Source organism: Pleurodeles waltl, chromosome 10 (genome assembly GCF_031143425.1).
Source record: "Pleurodeles waltl isolate 20211129_DDA chromosome 10, aPleWal1.hap1.20221129, whole genome shotgun sequence".
Lineage (NCBI taxonomy): Eukaryota > Metazoa > Chordata > Amphibia > Caudata > Salamandridae > Pleurodeles > Pleurodeles waltl.
The window spans coordinates 767,116,900-767,132,662 of record NC_090449.1 but is presented as its reverse complement, the minus strand read 5'-3'; the positions used below and the strand labels follow the sequence as shown (position 1 = coordinate 767,132,662).

General features: G+C 43.5%; 1 protein-coding gene across 1 annotated transcript in view; it reads left to right on the top strand.

Moving 5' to 3' along the window:
• GPR158 (G protein-coupled receptor 158) overlaps positions 1-15,763 on the top strand; it is a 1,449,349-nt gene that overhangs the window by 1,389,816 nt on the left and 43,770 nt on the right. Inside the window, exon 9 of the mRNA XM_069211362.1 lies at positions 6,112-6,217. Coding sequence (XP_069067463.1) covers positions 6,112-6,217 — 106 coding nt within the window. The remainder of the gene's footprint in view (positions 1-6,111; positions 6,218-15,763) is intronic.

Genomic DNA, 15,763 nt, shown 5'->3' with positions numbered 1-15,763 from the left:
TAAAATAATAAAAAATGTTTAATTAAAATGATGTTATTTGTGCAACGTTTATCCATCTCTCAGGTCTCTCTATATAAATATATAATTGCTATCATTAAAACATGATAGCTCTCATTTGAATCAATACATTATTTTCTTGCAATAAAAAGCCATGTTAGCTCAGCCCACTCAACACATATTAATAGGTAATGTGGGTGGTACATGGCTGAATCGCATTCTAATTCGGCAGCCTCTTGCAGAAAACTGTTCAGCAGCTTCTCTGTACCTTGTTACAAATGAGGAGTGGGTTGCCCACGGCAATCAATGTACGTTATATTTAATGCAGATATCATGCTAACTCACTGTTTACTAAAGGGTGAAGCGCTCAAGCCTAAGGGGTGAGCAAACACAGCACATCAGTACCCCCGGAGCCCACAGCAAGCCTCAAGCCATCCCAGTAGGGCAACTGCTACCTGCTAGACGATAACAGACTAGTGATTAACTTGGAAAGAAAATAAATGCAGATGTCCAGAGTTTTTCTTAGAAAGCCACTGCCCCACTTCCACCACTAGCATGGACCAATTGGACCTCTGGTGCGTGCTGTTCATTCATAGGAAACTCCATATATTGTAAATGTAGCAGTACTTTGGTTGCGTGCTGACTTCAGGGTACGTAATGCAGTCTGTCCCAACCAAAGTAACATTTCGATCACAATATACGGAGGTTCCTATGAATGCTGTGTGGTTCTTTTTCAACGTTACATTTCTGTTTCTATTTCTAACACAAGTCAGTGCAAGTCGCTCAATACTTCACGAGCGAAATCTATCACTGGAATAAGAGAAACATTGATGTTTACTGTTTGATCATCGAGACTACTTCACGTGGGGCAAACATAAGTGTCCCAGTCCTCTATCACAAGTGCAGGTTGTGGCAACTTGCAACCGCTGTCTTAAATTGAGTGCCGGACGTATGACTGGGTATAATAGTGAAGGTTGAGAATCATTTTCTGGACTACTGTAACATCTGGGTGAATTATACGTGAAGACTTACTTCATAATGTTTTATAGTTATAAAAGATGTCCATGTTTTACATAAAATATTTCAAAATGCAATTTTAATTCGAAGTGTTAAACCTTTCGATTTTCTAGTCATCCGAAAATAATTCTTCTTGCAGGTGAAAAAACCCATTTCAAAAACATGCACAATTTTATTCAAACTGTACAATGCTTTAAGCTGGGAACCTTTCAACAACAGCTCTAACAAACAGCGAGACTTATTTGAGCTCTGATGAGAGTTCTGGAAATCGTGTCAAAGCTGTCACAATTTCACCTGTGTATCCCTGAAACCTTTATATCCGGAGGAAAAGATGTTTTGGATACATGTCAAATAGGGATACGGCGGTAATCACTATCCAGGTGCAGCCAATCCTCATGCTATCACCCTCACCATACAGCAGCCCCTCCTGGCATACGGGGTCACTGATTTTGGAAACCACAAGTCCTGCACACATGGCCCAAAGTCAATCCCCCGTGACACCCTCTGACATATGGGGCCTACATGGCATGGCAGTGCGACTTGGTGTTTCCCGCCCAATGCTTCCAATATGGCTCAGAACACTGCGGCCCTCAACTGGCATACGGGGTTGTCGCACAGCTGATAAAGCCCATGGGCAATGGCCCAATTGGTGAACAGCCGCACACCTCACTCAGGGAATCCTCATGGAGGGCTTCCTCATAGACCTCACTCCCTCCAATGCTCTTCTCTCCCTCACAGGGCACACTGGTCTTGGTAAGCAGGCAGGCAATGGTGCTCCTTGCTCCAGTGCAGGTGATCTTAGCCAGCAGGGAGAATAGCAGGCCTTTGCCTCTAGTCCAGGTCACGGGCAGAAGTCTTGCGGAGCTTCCCCTTCTCAAACAGCCCATTTGGCTGCTTGGCAGACAGCAAATTGTGGGGTCTCAACCTCTCCTTCTTTTAGTCCTTTTCCAGACACCGAATCTGATTTACGGTCTTGGTCTTTGAAGTTTTATGTTGGTATTCTGCTTCTTTAGAAGTCGGCAATTCTATCTTTCTTCTTTCCTCATGAAAAATGCCTGTCACAGCAAGCATGGTTCTGATGCTGATTGGCCCACAACACAATTCATAGGAGTGACCAGAGTTCACATCTGGATGTCAGCCAAAGTGATATGTGCATCAAAAGATTAATTCTAGAGCCACCGCTCTACTCCTCTACTCTGTATGATTCCCCTTATCAGCCCAATTTTCCTTCCTAAGATGTATCCTGGCCCCTTCCGTGTGATCTATTACTGAATAAAAGTGCAGCCATTTGAAGTGTAGATTGTAAAGAGAATCTCTTGCTTTTTCCCTCCAGTGTGTGTCTCACACAGCTCACAGAAATGCAGCAATCCACAAATCTATCATCCCCTCTTCGTGACTTCACCAGGCTGGCTTTTGCTTCCAAAAATAGAGCCCAGGCTCTTCCATGTAATGTATCATTGCAGGCACACTTACTCAGTGTACATTCACAGCAAACCTAGGGCCGGATTTGGATATTGGCGGACAGGTTACTCCATCACAACGGTGACAGATATCCCATCTGCCGAAATCTAAATCCCATAGAATTAAATGGGATTCAGATTTTGGTGGATGGGATGTCTGTCACTGTTGTGATGGAGTAATCCGTCTGCAAATATCTTAATCAGGCCTTTAATGTTTAGCACTAATAAATCCATGCATTGTACCCTTACATGTGAACATGTATTCAGCATAGACACACTCACTATGCACTGTTCAGAACTGAAGCTTTTCTAGATCTACCCAGGGTGTGGCATGCCCTTCTCAGGTGCTAGCTACACAACACGTCACCCTTCATGTATTTTACTTCATGCAAGCACACATGCACCCAGCACATGCTCCAATTGCACAAACACTGCACAGCACTGAAACTCTCATATAATGTATTCCACATGGGCATTCATACACTCATTAAATGTACTGACCACACATGCACTGCACAGTACTGCTCTAGTCCTGTACTGTACCATTCCCAGGCACATATAAAAGCAGCACAAAGTCACTATTCCTGCACCACACAGCACCCCACATCTACCTGATGCAGGCCGAGGGTGAGTTAAGTACACAGCCGCAGAACTTTTAAAAAGATAAGTGAGCCTGTAGGCCTCACTCGAGTGGCCCTGGGCAAAAAATATCCTGTTCACTACTAATGATTACTACACGGTGTGCTGCTTTCACCACACTTGTGCTGCTTAGCTCCTGGTGAAGGTAGTAGTCTTCCATGACTATGAGAGTAGCACTTTGAGCACCCTTCCCGATCCAACAAGACTGCAAACCATGAGACAGGCCTATATCATGGAGCACACATGTGATCTGTGTTTGTCGAGAACAGAAAATCAGCATTAGGGATCCAGACAACAGTACATTTGGGTACTCAGAGCAGGGGTACATGTCTTCAATCATACAGATAACTTTTCTGTCCCAACAGTAGCCATTACATTTTTCTGAGCTTTAGCAGAAAAATCCAGGTACTTCTATGGAGATGCTATTTTGTATCAACGTTTAAATGAAGCAAGGACATCAGATGGCAATGCTTTTTTAATTAAAACCATTGTGGAATAGAAACAGCCCTGTAGGAAGAAGCACTTAAACAAGATAATTTAGACCAAACAAGGGAGGGCAATCACTGTTTGGAGAGTACAGTCTTGAAACAAATGTTTTACTTGCATAGAGCACCACACACTCCCACTTGTCCCCATTTAACATACGTTATCTGATTCATAAATGCCAACATACCCAATTCAGTTGGGAGACTTGCAATTTCTGAAGCCAAATATGGCTTGATTATGTCAGTCTCCTGCCTAAGTTGACTCTGCTTCAACAGAAATCAGTAGGGAAATCATGTTCCCCCGATTTTTTGTCAACATCTCCCACTTTACTCTTTTACAATGTTGCCATGTATGCCAATTAATTTCTTCACTATGTTCTCCTTCTTTGTAAACACACAGCTTACCAAAGACATAGTAAACAGACTATGATATGAGACCAAGCAGGAGGTCTCCGGGACCTTAGTCTGTTTATTATGTCCCTGACAGTCTGTTCCCCATGAACGTGTTAAACGGACTGTCCCAGGGAATGCGCTAGCTCCAGCAGTAAGATCACATTAAGTTAGTAAACCTGTTTTCTTACACAAAAAAAACTCTGCAGACCTCAACATCTGTACCTTCGATTCGAGAGTCTTATAAACATTGACTCACTCAAATATTCTTTCCTCGGAACAACCCTTCAAAATGCAGTTATTTAAGCATTCAAAATCAATGTCCTAGCCCCATAACGAATGCAGCACTGGGTTTATTTAGCGTTGCCTCTCCAATTAAAAACTGTTTTTAGGTACAATATTATGTATGTACCATCTTTTCTGTCCAATCAATCGTGTATTTATAACAACAGAAATGTTTTGGGCAAACACAAAGACAATTTTTTTTGACACTATGAAGGAATACGTCTAGACTTCTCATTTATGAAAGCGTAGTAATGACAGAAATGTGGTACTTGGTTTAATAGACATTTCTGCCATTAAAGCAGATTTGGGCACATGCCGTTTGACTACATTACGGGTATAATTTGGAGTTGGTGCGGAACTGAAAATGTTATTGTGTGTGAAGAAATTTCTAAGCCCAGAGGAGAGTCCACCTACAACATTTCTTCCACCATAACGTACCCGTAGTGGAAAAGGCGTCAACTACAGCGTCTCCTGCTTACACTGCACTTTCTGAAGAAATCATTTAGGGCCTGATTCTAACCTTGGCGGACGGCGGAGGCCGTCCGCCAAGGTTCCGCCGCCAAATGACAGCACCGCGGTCACAAGACCGCGGCGGCCATTCTAACATTTCCTCTGGGCCGGCGGGCGCTCTCCAAAAGAGCGCCCGCCGGCCCAGAGGAAATGCCCCTGCAACGAGGACGCCGGCTCAGAATTGAGCCGGCGTAGTTGCAGGGGTGCGACGGGTGCAGTTGCACCCGTCGCGTATTTCAGTGTCTGCATGGCAGACACTGAAATACTTTGCGGGCCCTCTTACGGGGGCCCCTGCAGTGCCCATGCCATGGGCACTGCAGGGGCCCCCAGGGGCCCCGCGGCACCCCCTACCGCCATCCTGTTCCTGGCGGGAGACCCGCCAGGAACAGGATGGCGGTAGGGGGTGTCAGAATCCCCATGGCTGCGGAGCGCGCTCCGCAGCCATGGAGGATTCCCCCGAGCAGCGGAAAGTCGGCGGGAGACCGCTGACTTTCCGCTTCTGACCGCGGCTGAACCGCCGCGGTCAGAATGCTCGTGGGAGCACCGCCAGCCTGTTGGCGGTGCTCCCGTGGTCGGTGGCCCTGGCGGCCACCGGCCGCCAGGGTCAGAATGACCCCCTTAATGTTTTATTTCCGCCCACCTCTAAATCAGGCCCAATATCACACAATTATTTCTACAGCAAAATATCGCTGGAAACCTAGCACAAACTGGTGACAAAAAAATGTGTGGTAGCATTGTTACTGCATGTTATTCATGATTTGTTTGCCAAAAATGCTAACTCCGGGATTCAGATCATGCAGTAATATTAATTCTTCATTACATCACATCACGTTGTCGTGCTAAGAGATGATTAAGCTCAAGATTCTGAGTGCAAGTGGATTATTACATTACTATTTCAGACTATTTCACCTTAAAACCATGTAGGCACTAGTTCGATTAATTAATATTTAGTTTTTTTTAAAGAATATTATTTAAGGACACATTTATTTTAAACGATTTGTTTCAGAATAAATACACAGACCCAGGGCCATTCACTGAACCATAAGCAGGCCTGGCAAAAATGTTTTAACTAGCCCTGCCCCTTTTTCTCTTTCTTTCCATTCTCATTCTCTCTTTCTCTCTTATTCTCTCTCTTTCTCGCGGTCTCTCTCCCCACTGCCCCCCTACCGCATTCGTTCTCTCTCTCCTTTGGCCATAAACCTTGGATAGCTGGAAGCAGAGTCCATTGACATTCAAACAAGGGCCTCCATTTGCACCGGCCGGAAATGGAATTGGACACAACTATTGATTCACAGGAAAATAACACCAATTTATTTTTCTTTCTACAGGTTTATCCTTGCATCAAGCCTGCAGCCAGATTGGATGTTGATGTTGTATTTTGTGCACACACATTTGACTGTAACCGTGACCATCGGGCTGCTTCTAATTCCCAAGGTACAGTAGTATCCCTGTGCATTCCTTTGATAGTTTCAACTAACGCACAGATAAAGGAAGCTTGGTTGTATTGAATGATATCTCAATTATCTTATCAGGATATAATGCTGTACACATTTGTCGGTCACAAATGACTTTAGGTTGTCATATGACAGTCTTATGGTAAAGACTTGATCACCATATCATGCAACCGATTTGTAGTGATACTAACAATGCTTTTAGGTTACAATAGCCACAATAAGTGATATAGGGTACTGGAATCCTTTCTTTGTCACACAATTGTTTTCTCATTCCTGAACTACAAATACAGTGTAAAGAATAGCGCCATCAACAGGATTGTCTTCTAATTTGTTCATGGCCAGTAAAAAATAATTTGTTCTTCTACTCTTTTGTGATATTATTAGAGGCGGGCACATTTATAGTAATTCTTAGTTATTGCGCAAAACCTTCGTAAAATTCCCTAACTTCCTGATTTCCTAGGATTGCATGAGGTGTAGTTAAAAAAATATGCCACACCTGCTTGTGGTAATTACTTGCTCCAAGATGCCCAAGGGTAAAACATCCCGAACGTGTGATTGGTGGGATGTAAACTGCACCCTTCCATGATCAGTGGCAATTGTGTAGGAGGGTGGCAACTGGGGTATGAGGAAGGCTGGCCAATATGAGGTTTGGGGCACCGGGTGGACAATGAGTACTAGTGTTGGAGGTGTAACTGCCACTGGAAGGCCAGGTCTTTCAGGAAATTGTATAGCGAGGTGGGAGGCCTCTACGCAGGTGACAAGGTCCATGTCTTCTGAGCAGCTACAGCCCCACTGTATTCCTGACTCCTAAAGTTTAATATAATGCATGCAGGGTTGCGAGCCTTCGAATTTCACAGCTTTGCAGAACCCGTGTTAAAATGCCAGTAGGCGACAGAACTGAATTCTTTACAACAACAATGACTTCTGAAATTTAAAATATGTCCTTGTCAACACGCCCTCGTTTTCTAGATGTTATTGCCCTGCTCATTTAAGACTCTTACGACTCTGTCAAGGTTCCTATTATCACGTCTAACAGTCTAATATTAGCCAATGAATGTGAATGGCCCCACTATTATGCTCCCCGTTATTACTAAAATAGAATATGAGAGGCTTGAGGGCTTAGTTCTTTTTGTGTGGAGGGGGAAGATCACTATTATTTAAATCAGCCCATTAGGTCAAACTGATTTTATAATTTGTGCAATTCCATTTATAATATAAAAGCCTACTCCACTAGTTTAGGCTAGCATTTTTGGAAACTAATATTTTTGGTGAGAACAATTGGATCTCTAGAATTTACACTGTGCCCTGATTGACCATCAGTTGTATTGGTAAATGTCATAAACCTCCCATGTTTCATCCTCTGCGGAACAGGTTTTTTCTAAAAAAAAAAACGAAAACAAAAAAAGAACCTCCACCCACCCCCCCAGTTTTCAAGAGAACAATAACTCAAACACAGGACTCATTTCTCCATGCAAAACAGTTTTGAGTTTCCACATGTCATCAACAAACACTTGGCTGACAACTTATGTGAGCGTACTGCCTGCATACATATCTGATAAATAAATAAATGATTTTACTGAAGTTGTAGTCTACTTAGAAAAGTAAGCCTTCCTTCCACTCAAAAGTGTTTTTCAATGTAAAGCTACTTTGCCTGGTACTGCAAGATAAAACCTGGGTACTGGGTTGGATTTTGAACATGATTGAATATTCTGGAATTCAGTTTAAAATGAAACATTTAGCATTATGGATCTTTTCAGTTGTATCATAAAGGAATGCTGGAATGCATGAAGCATCATTGGAACCTTTGTATAGCATGGCATGGATTTATTCACACTTATTTATTCCACTTTTGCAAATGATGCTTTGATTCACACTTAGTGTAAGTTGGGCTATTTGCTATTTACGGAGGAGGCTGGTGGGCAAATCCCGATAAACTTTTGGAGGTGAACAACAGACCTTATAGTCGAAATATTTTTCAAAGCGTCCCTGACAGTCGAAGAGGGAAACCAAGCAACTTTGCTCAGCCTCCTCAATAACAAACTTGTCCACTTAAGTGTTGTGTGAAGGTGCAAAGAACACTTTCCCTCAAATTCACATACTTTTTAAGTCTGACTGGAGACCGCCTTAACTATCTTCCAGACCTCTTGTGATGGCAAGAAATGGTATTTGGTGTTGATTTCAGCACCTGCACTTTTTGCATTGTGTGTTTTCACTGATGAAGGTACTATCAAGCTTCCTTGTCACAACTGCTGCCCCCAGCACCCCATGATGTCAGTGCATATCTACTGCAGGCACCCGAGCAGCAACTGTTGTCATGGGAGCAGTGACCACTGCTGTCACCATGATAGGGAAAACAATTACTGCCAACATAACAGTGACAACAGCAGCAACTACTTCGCTAACCACAGCAGTCACAGTGTCAGTCTCAACAGATGCCACCATAGTAGGGGCAATGTTAGTGACTGAGTTGTAACCACAGCCAAAACAGCATCAAAAGGAACAAATGCTACAATGGCAGCTAGAATAACAGCTCTCCTCAAAGCAGGGACTACAGCAGCCACAACAGCAGCCATAACAGTCACCACCATAGTGGCAACAACTGATACAGAAGCAAGAGCGGCAGATTGCAGCAGCAACAACAGCAGAGACCACAGCATAATGGTAGCAGAAACCAAGGGATTGACCAAAGCTGCACCAGTGGCAGGGATGCAAGCTGTGAGCACAGCTGTAACTAAATCACGTGCAACTGCATCAACCACAGTTACTTCAGCAATACCAGCATCCACAACAGCTTTAACCTCAGGTGGGTTCATAGCAGTAACAAGAGGAACCACAATACTAGCCACAACAGCTGTGACTACTACCACTATGAAAGTAGCCACTAAGCTGCAATATTAGTTGCAAACATAGCATGGACAACACCTGCACCAACAGCACGGACTATAGTAATGACTCAGGCTGCCACCGTGACAGAGACATTAGGGGTGTCACAGCTGCCCTCACAAATGATACAACAACAGAGACTACAGCACCACTCATATGTAATACCATAGCAGTCAGACAAGCTTTCACGACAGCAATGACCATAGCTGTCATCACAGCAGCCACCACAGAAGGGACCACATCAATAACCATATCTGACACAATATCAGGTGCAATAATATGTTTCAGCATAGCAAGTACATAATAACAGTGACCACAGCTTCCACAAGAGTGGTATAAACAGCTGCCACCATGGTAGTGAGAACAGCTGTAATAAAAGCTGCCAACAATGCAGTAATAAAAGCAGTGGCCACAGTTGTAACCACTGAAGGGCTAATAAAACGGTTACCACAAAAATATGAGCCACAGCAGCAATTTCTGCCATCAGTGGTGGGACCTCATTTATGACAACAGTGGTCACAACAGCTGCCGCAATAGCCTCCACCAGAGCAACAAGAACAGCTACCAGAGCAGCAACAACAGCAGAGACCACTGTTGCCATTATGGCAGGGATGAGAACAATGAACACTGCTGTAACCAAAGAAGGGACCACAGCACCAACCAAAGCTGCCATTTCTGAAATATTTTCTGCCACTGCACAGACCTCAGCAATAACAGAACTAATCACATCCACCACCACTTGTGCAATCTTAGCAGGGACCACATTAGCGATACTATCTTCCACCACATCTCTAATAACAGCATGGAACACACTGACAACCACTAGTGCCAGCATACCAGTGGCAATGAAGTAAACACAGCTGTAACCACATCAAAGGCAACAACAGTGACAACACCAGCAACAACCACTTTCGTCACAGCAGGGACAACACGGAGCAACTACATCAGCCAGAACATCAGGGACACAACATTGACAACAGCTGCCAACATAGCATGGGCCAGAGTAGTAAAAACAGCTGTAAAGGGATCACCAGAGTAAATACATCTCCAAAGGATGGGTCTGGCTCTAATGTGCTAATATACTTAAATAGAGGCATGCAGAAATGTGCACTGACTATTGGTACCTCATATCTGTGCAACCCGCTGCTTGTTGTGCCACCAGCATTGCAAAGAGAACTGTTTATAAAGTTTAAGGAAAAATTAGATCTAGTCAGGACAGAATAAAAAAGTTCCCAGTTCAAGACTATGAATCGGTCACTGCTGCTTGGCACCTGTACACCGTTCAGTCCTTACCAATAGAAAGCCAAACTCCAACAGGGAACATGTGGGATGTGACTAGCAAGACTCATCGAAAATCTACCAGTTAGGTGCAAGGGTAGCGCAAAGTGACAGTAGAAAAACTCCCAATTACATCCTTCTAGTGTGGGACTTCCTGATGCAGCAAAACAGAGATGAGTAGACAACAAACTTCACCCTGGGTAAGATTGGGTAAAATGAATAAGTGTTGCCTACCTTGCTAAAGTAAAGTTTCCTGACTACAGGGATGAAGGTACATCATCACCCTGTACTACATATTTTGGTCTTTTTTTTTTACAGAGTTTACATAAGTGGCAGCACTGCAGTAAATTGGTGGTACAGCCCCCACTTCCACCCAAATTTGCAACTCTATTTAGAGTCAGATAAAGCACCAGGTTTACACCAGCAGACCCTCTGCAGCTCTGCCACTGTAAACCTTTGAGGTGGCAGCCCAACTGCCAAAGGCCAGCCAGTTCACAGTGATGGTGTGATGGTATATAGAGTGGGATGACGCTCACTGATTCTCCATGCCTGAGTCCATCATGCAAGGCATTGCAGACACATCAGTACCAATTCAAAATGCCCCTATGCAAAGGGAGAAAACTCCCTGTATGTCGGGCCTTTTGGTTGGAATAAAAGCAAATTACTGTTTTGTCGAGCAGGTGTTTTCAACAAGGTGCCCACTCTGCTGGTCTGCCGCGCTGTAAATGGAATTGCCACATCAGCAGCTCCCTTCAGAACACCCAGAACGCCATCAGGGAGGTTATACCTAGCTTGCCATCTAGAAATAGATCATTCTACTTTTCCATTTGCTACTGGCCAGGTGCCTGCAGCACACTGTGAAACCCACATTTGAGTGGTAGTGGCTATAAAACTGTACTAGAATTGGACTATCGAAACTTCAGCATCCCTTTATATTACACATGTTAATTAGTCAAATGTTCAGGTGTTGGCCCCAACATTTTTCACTTTCTGATTTATTTAGTCAGTTTACTCTAAAACAATCACTTACCCTATGCACAGTATTCCGAGGAACATAAAAGCGTCATTCAACATAAATGTAACAACAAAAATAAAAAATAAAATTGCTAAATGGTTTGCATTGCAGTACTTGTTACCTTTGGAGATCCTGCCTTTACCAGGAAAGGATTTATAATTGCTGCTCTTGTTAATTTTGATTTTGAAGACAGCTCTTCTTTGTGTGGAACATTCAGCACACATGATACCGCCATGAAGCTTTTTCATGACTGTACCAATGAAGTAGCTGATGGAAAATAAGCTGTGTCAGCTCCAGGCATAAACAAACAAAGCTGAAAACTTATAACCCAACTGCCTTGCCAACATGTGCAAAATAACTACAAGCCATCAGCATGTCCCAGTCTACCTGAAAGTTTTAAAGTGACTGAGGACATGGATCTTCTTCTGCCTGATGCTGCGGTCTGCAATGCTGATTTAACTGAATTTATCATATTGCCTATTTGGTACGAATTGAAGGCTGAAGAAAAGCCAGTTCCTTCATGGATGGGAATTCATGCTCTAATTTCCCAGAATACCATCCCACTGAAGAATGTTGGGTTTTTACTAGTAATTCTATCTCCAGCCACAACCTACGCCACAGTATACACAGCTCTAAAACATTTCCAAACTGTACATGCTCAGCTTAAAGACCAGCCTATCCTGCAAATTGTCTGCAATGAAGGTGTTTTGCGTATGGTAGCTGAAATTTTTATGAGCAATTCTGTAGAATTTAATGATCTTTATCCAATGATGGTCATTTTCCACATGACAAAAGTTGTGTTGCGGTGTGCAGGACGTTATCTCATTGGATGTGGCATAGATGATACACTTATTGAGGCTGAAATCTTTGGAAGCAAAACTGTCCAGTCAGTATTGAGTGGAACTCATTACGTTAATTTGTTACAATGTATGCTTATCATACCTGAGGCTATAGAAACATTGCATTGGAATGCTTTCTGGAACAAGAATGACAAATTAGGTTTTGCATATCTTCTCTCAGAATGAACAAGGTACAGGGTGCAATTAATTCAAAAGACATAATGCAAAGTCAGGCAATGTTCAATACACTCAGTTCAAAATCAGAAAATCGGAAAACCAAGTTTGTAGAGTTTGTCAAAGAATGTGAATTAAAATCCGAACTTTGCAAGTACTGAAGAAATGTTTTACACGTAATAGTGCTAGTGAAAACTTGGGTCATGCTGATTGCAAAGGTGATTAGGAGCTGCACATGAAGACAGTGAAGTCACCAATTACAGTGTTTCACAAATTCGATTGCCCAAACTACCGGAGATATGGGTCCTGGTATTTGGAAAGAATGACGATGCTTGAGGAGGAAAAATCATACCTCTACAGAAAATTCATCCAAAGACATTTTATGGTGAAAGTCAGAGAGGGAAGGTTCAATGCTGTGGCTACAGATATAAAACTGGAACAGACGATCCGGAGATCAGAGTAAAGCTCCAAGGGAATTGTTGGTCCGACAATTAAAAGCGAATATGTTGCTCAGTGGCAGCTAGTTTAACATGAATTGTTTTTCTATTTGCAATGTTTTCAGAGAGATGACAAATTCAATATGAATGGACTATTGTGAAACTGTTCCTCACCACAAACTTGTGGGAAAGAGAAGGGAACATTTTAATAAACATATTGATAGCCTGCTTCATGTCATGCAGCAGCAAGGAAACCCCTTTAAAATGACTGAGCCTGCGCGACTACAAAACTTTGGGGCAGATGTATCAAAGGCTTTTACCCATTCTGTGTCTATGGGAAAATGCTTTAGTACATTTGGCCCCTTCTGACCAAAACAATATGTGGTTAACAATATAAAGATATGTCTACTAGATGTCCTGGAATATGGCTTAAAACTATACGCAGAACTGAAGCAGGAGAGATTTGTATTGAAAGAGAAAAAGCTGTTTGACATAGTCACTAACGCTAAACTTCAACACTTTAATTACCATAGTAAGACTATTGGTCAAACAGCCACTACAAAACAGGTCACAAAAAAACAACTTTTGCAAGCACATAGAGAGGGATGTAGCAAAAAAATGGGTAAATTTATCAAGGACATTCTGTCGCATTACCTTCTTCCAACAAACGCATTAGTTGATGGAGATGCTGCAACCAAACCAGTGAAGAACAAACTTGTACAAAAGCTCGAAAAAAAAATGTCACCTGAAGAATTTCAGTTTGAAAAGGTGTCTTCATTGAAAACTGGTGTTGTTGTGGACTATATATCTCAATTGGGGATGGTCAAGATTTCATCCATGCAAAACTTCAGAGAGGACATTCAGACTATTCTACAGATATTAAAGTCAGTGTGCACCATGCAAGAACTGCACATTGTTTTTTGACAGTTATCTTGAACTGTCTGTCAAAGAATGTGAGAGAATTAGATAAATATCTACAGGTGGAACAATTGACCGTGCCGGCCTAAAAAAATGTGACACCTATAGCTGTGCAACTTGATCAATTCTGGTCATCAACATCCAACAAGATGAACTTGGAGATGTTAACTCACCAAACACTACAGATGCTTCAGTGAACACTGAATTTCCAATTTTTTTTTGTTTTGCAATTCTTTATTATTGAAATACAGCAATACATATGTAAAAAGATTGGAATATAGGACAGTTTAAGGGACATTCTGAAATCAATCAAAGCGGCATAACATAACGGCTATGGCTATAACACAGTTCTCATGCATGGAAGATTGGCACGCATGAATAACAAAAGTCCAATGCTATGAGGGAAGAAAAGGGGAGGTGTGCAAGTCCAGGGAGGCATGGTAGGGTAAACAGCATACTGTCGCAAGCTGGGGAAGATTGTGAGTTGTCGCTTAAGACATGTTATCCTGTGTCCTGTATGGCCGGGTGAGCCAACTAGACCCAACCCGGTCACATTTTGTATGTCCAATAAAGCATGGAAGATGTAATTTTCGATAGCATGTGTAAATGGTCTATGTCTTCCTGCTGACAAGGGCGGGGGGAGTGGACTGTCCTTAAGGAGTCTAGAGGAAGGCCTGTGGGAGGTGGGGGGATAGATAGTGGAGAGAAAGGTGGGGGGGAGATGAGAGATAAAAGGAAGGAAAGAAGGAGCAGAGAGGGAGAGCAAGAGAGAGGAGAGGCAGAGAAGAAGGGGGAGGTGCGAACAGACAGACACAGAGGGTGCCACTGCAACTCAGGGGAGGAGGACAGGGTAGAGGAGGGGCAGAGGAGGCAGCAAGGCTATTAGTGAGGGGTCTGGAAGGGGGCCCAGACCTTAGTGAATAAGGCTGCTTGGTCTTGCAGATTGTAGATAACCGGTTCATGGGTTCACCTTGGAGGGTGGAACTCACTGCTTCCCACAGGGGCAGGACAGAGGGACATTCACATAGAATATGGAGCAAGTCACAACGAGTCTCTGGACATCTCCAGCATGTCGCATGAGGTAAAAGTCCGGCTCTGTACCGTTTCAGAGGAGTCCAGTTCTAATCATGTAATATATTAAAGAGGCAGAATTTCAAACGGGCTTTCCTTGTTCCCCAATCTAAGGCATCTAGTATGTCTGTCCAATCTTTCATTGAATAGTCCATCTGTAAATGGGCCTGCCATTTGGAGTGTAGCGTTTCGAGGAGGGGTTGCGAGTAGAGGGGACGCGTTAGGACATCGTAAAGGCCTGCCAATACTCCTATATGGCATCCCCATGTTTTCAAATAAGTGACCACTGGAGAGGCTTTAAGGTCCCAAGGTGCTGCACCCAGCGTTTGTCGGAGACAATGTGCAAGTTCCAGGTAGCGCCATTTCTGCCTCGGGTATAGGTTATATTTTGCTCATAGATAATCGAATGGCTGGGGGGACCCCTCATCGACTACTTGAGCGAGGCATTTGGTGCCAGCTTAACTCCACTGTGGCCAGTTAAGGGTAGTTCCCCCAATCTTAAAGTTGGTATTCCCCCAAATGGGGGCTTGGGTATGGAGGAAGGGGTGTACACCAAGTGTGCTCAGCGCCAAGCTGCACGCATTGCCGCTAACATCGGGTTGGCTGGGTTAGACTGCGTTGGTTCCATGCAGTATAGGCCACTTAGGCAGCCAGAATTGGAAAGTAAGAGCCTCTCCATAGCCACCCATTGTGGTTGCTCTGGGTGTCCGGGTACCATAAATGTCAGTTGTGATAGGTGGAGAGCCAGGGAGTAATGCTCGATGGAGAGGAGTCCTAGGCCCCCACAGGGTCGTCGTGCTGAACGTTTTGCCGCCGTCAATCTGGGGCGTTTTGAGCCCCACACAAAGGCTCTCAGCTCTGTGTCTATTTGTCTGAGTGTTGAGAGAGGGACTTGAAGGGGGATCATGCCT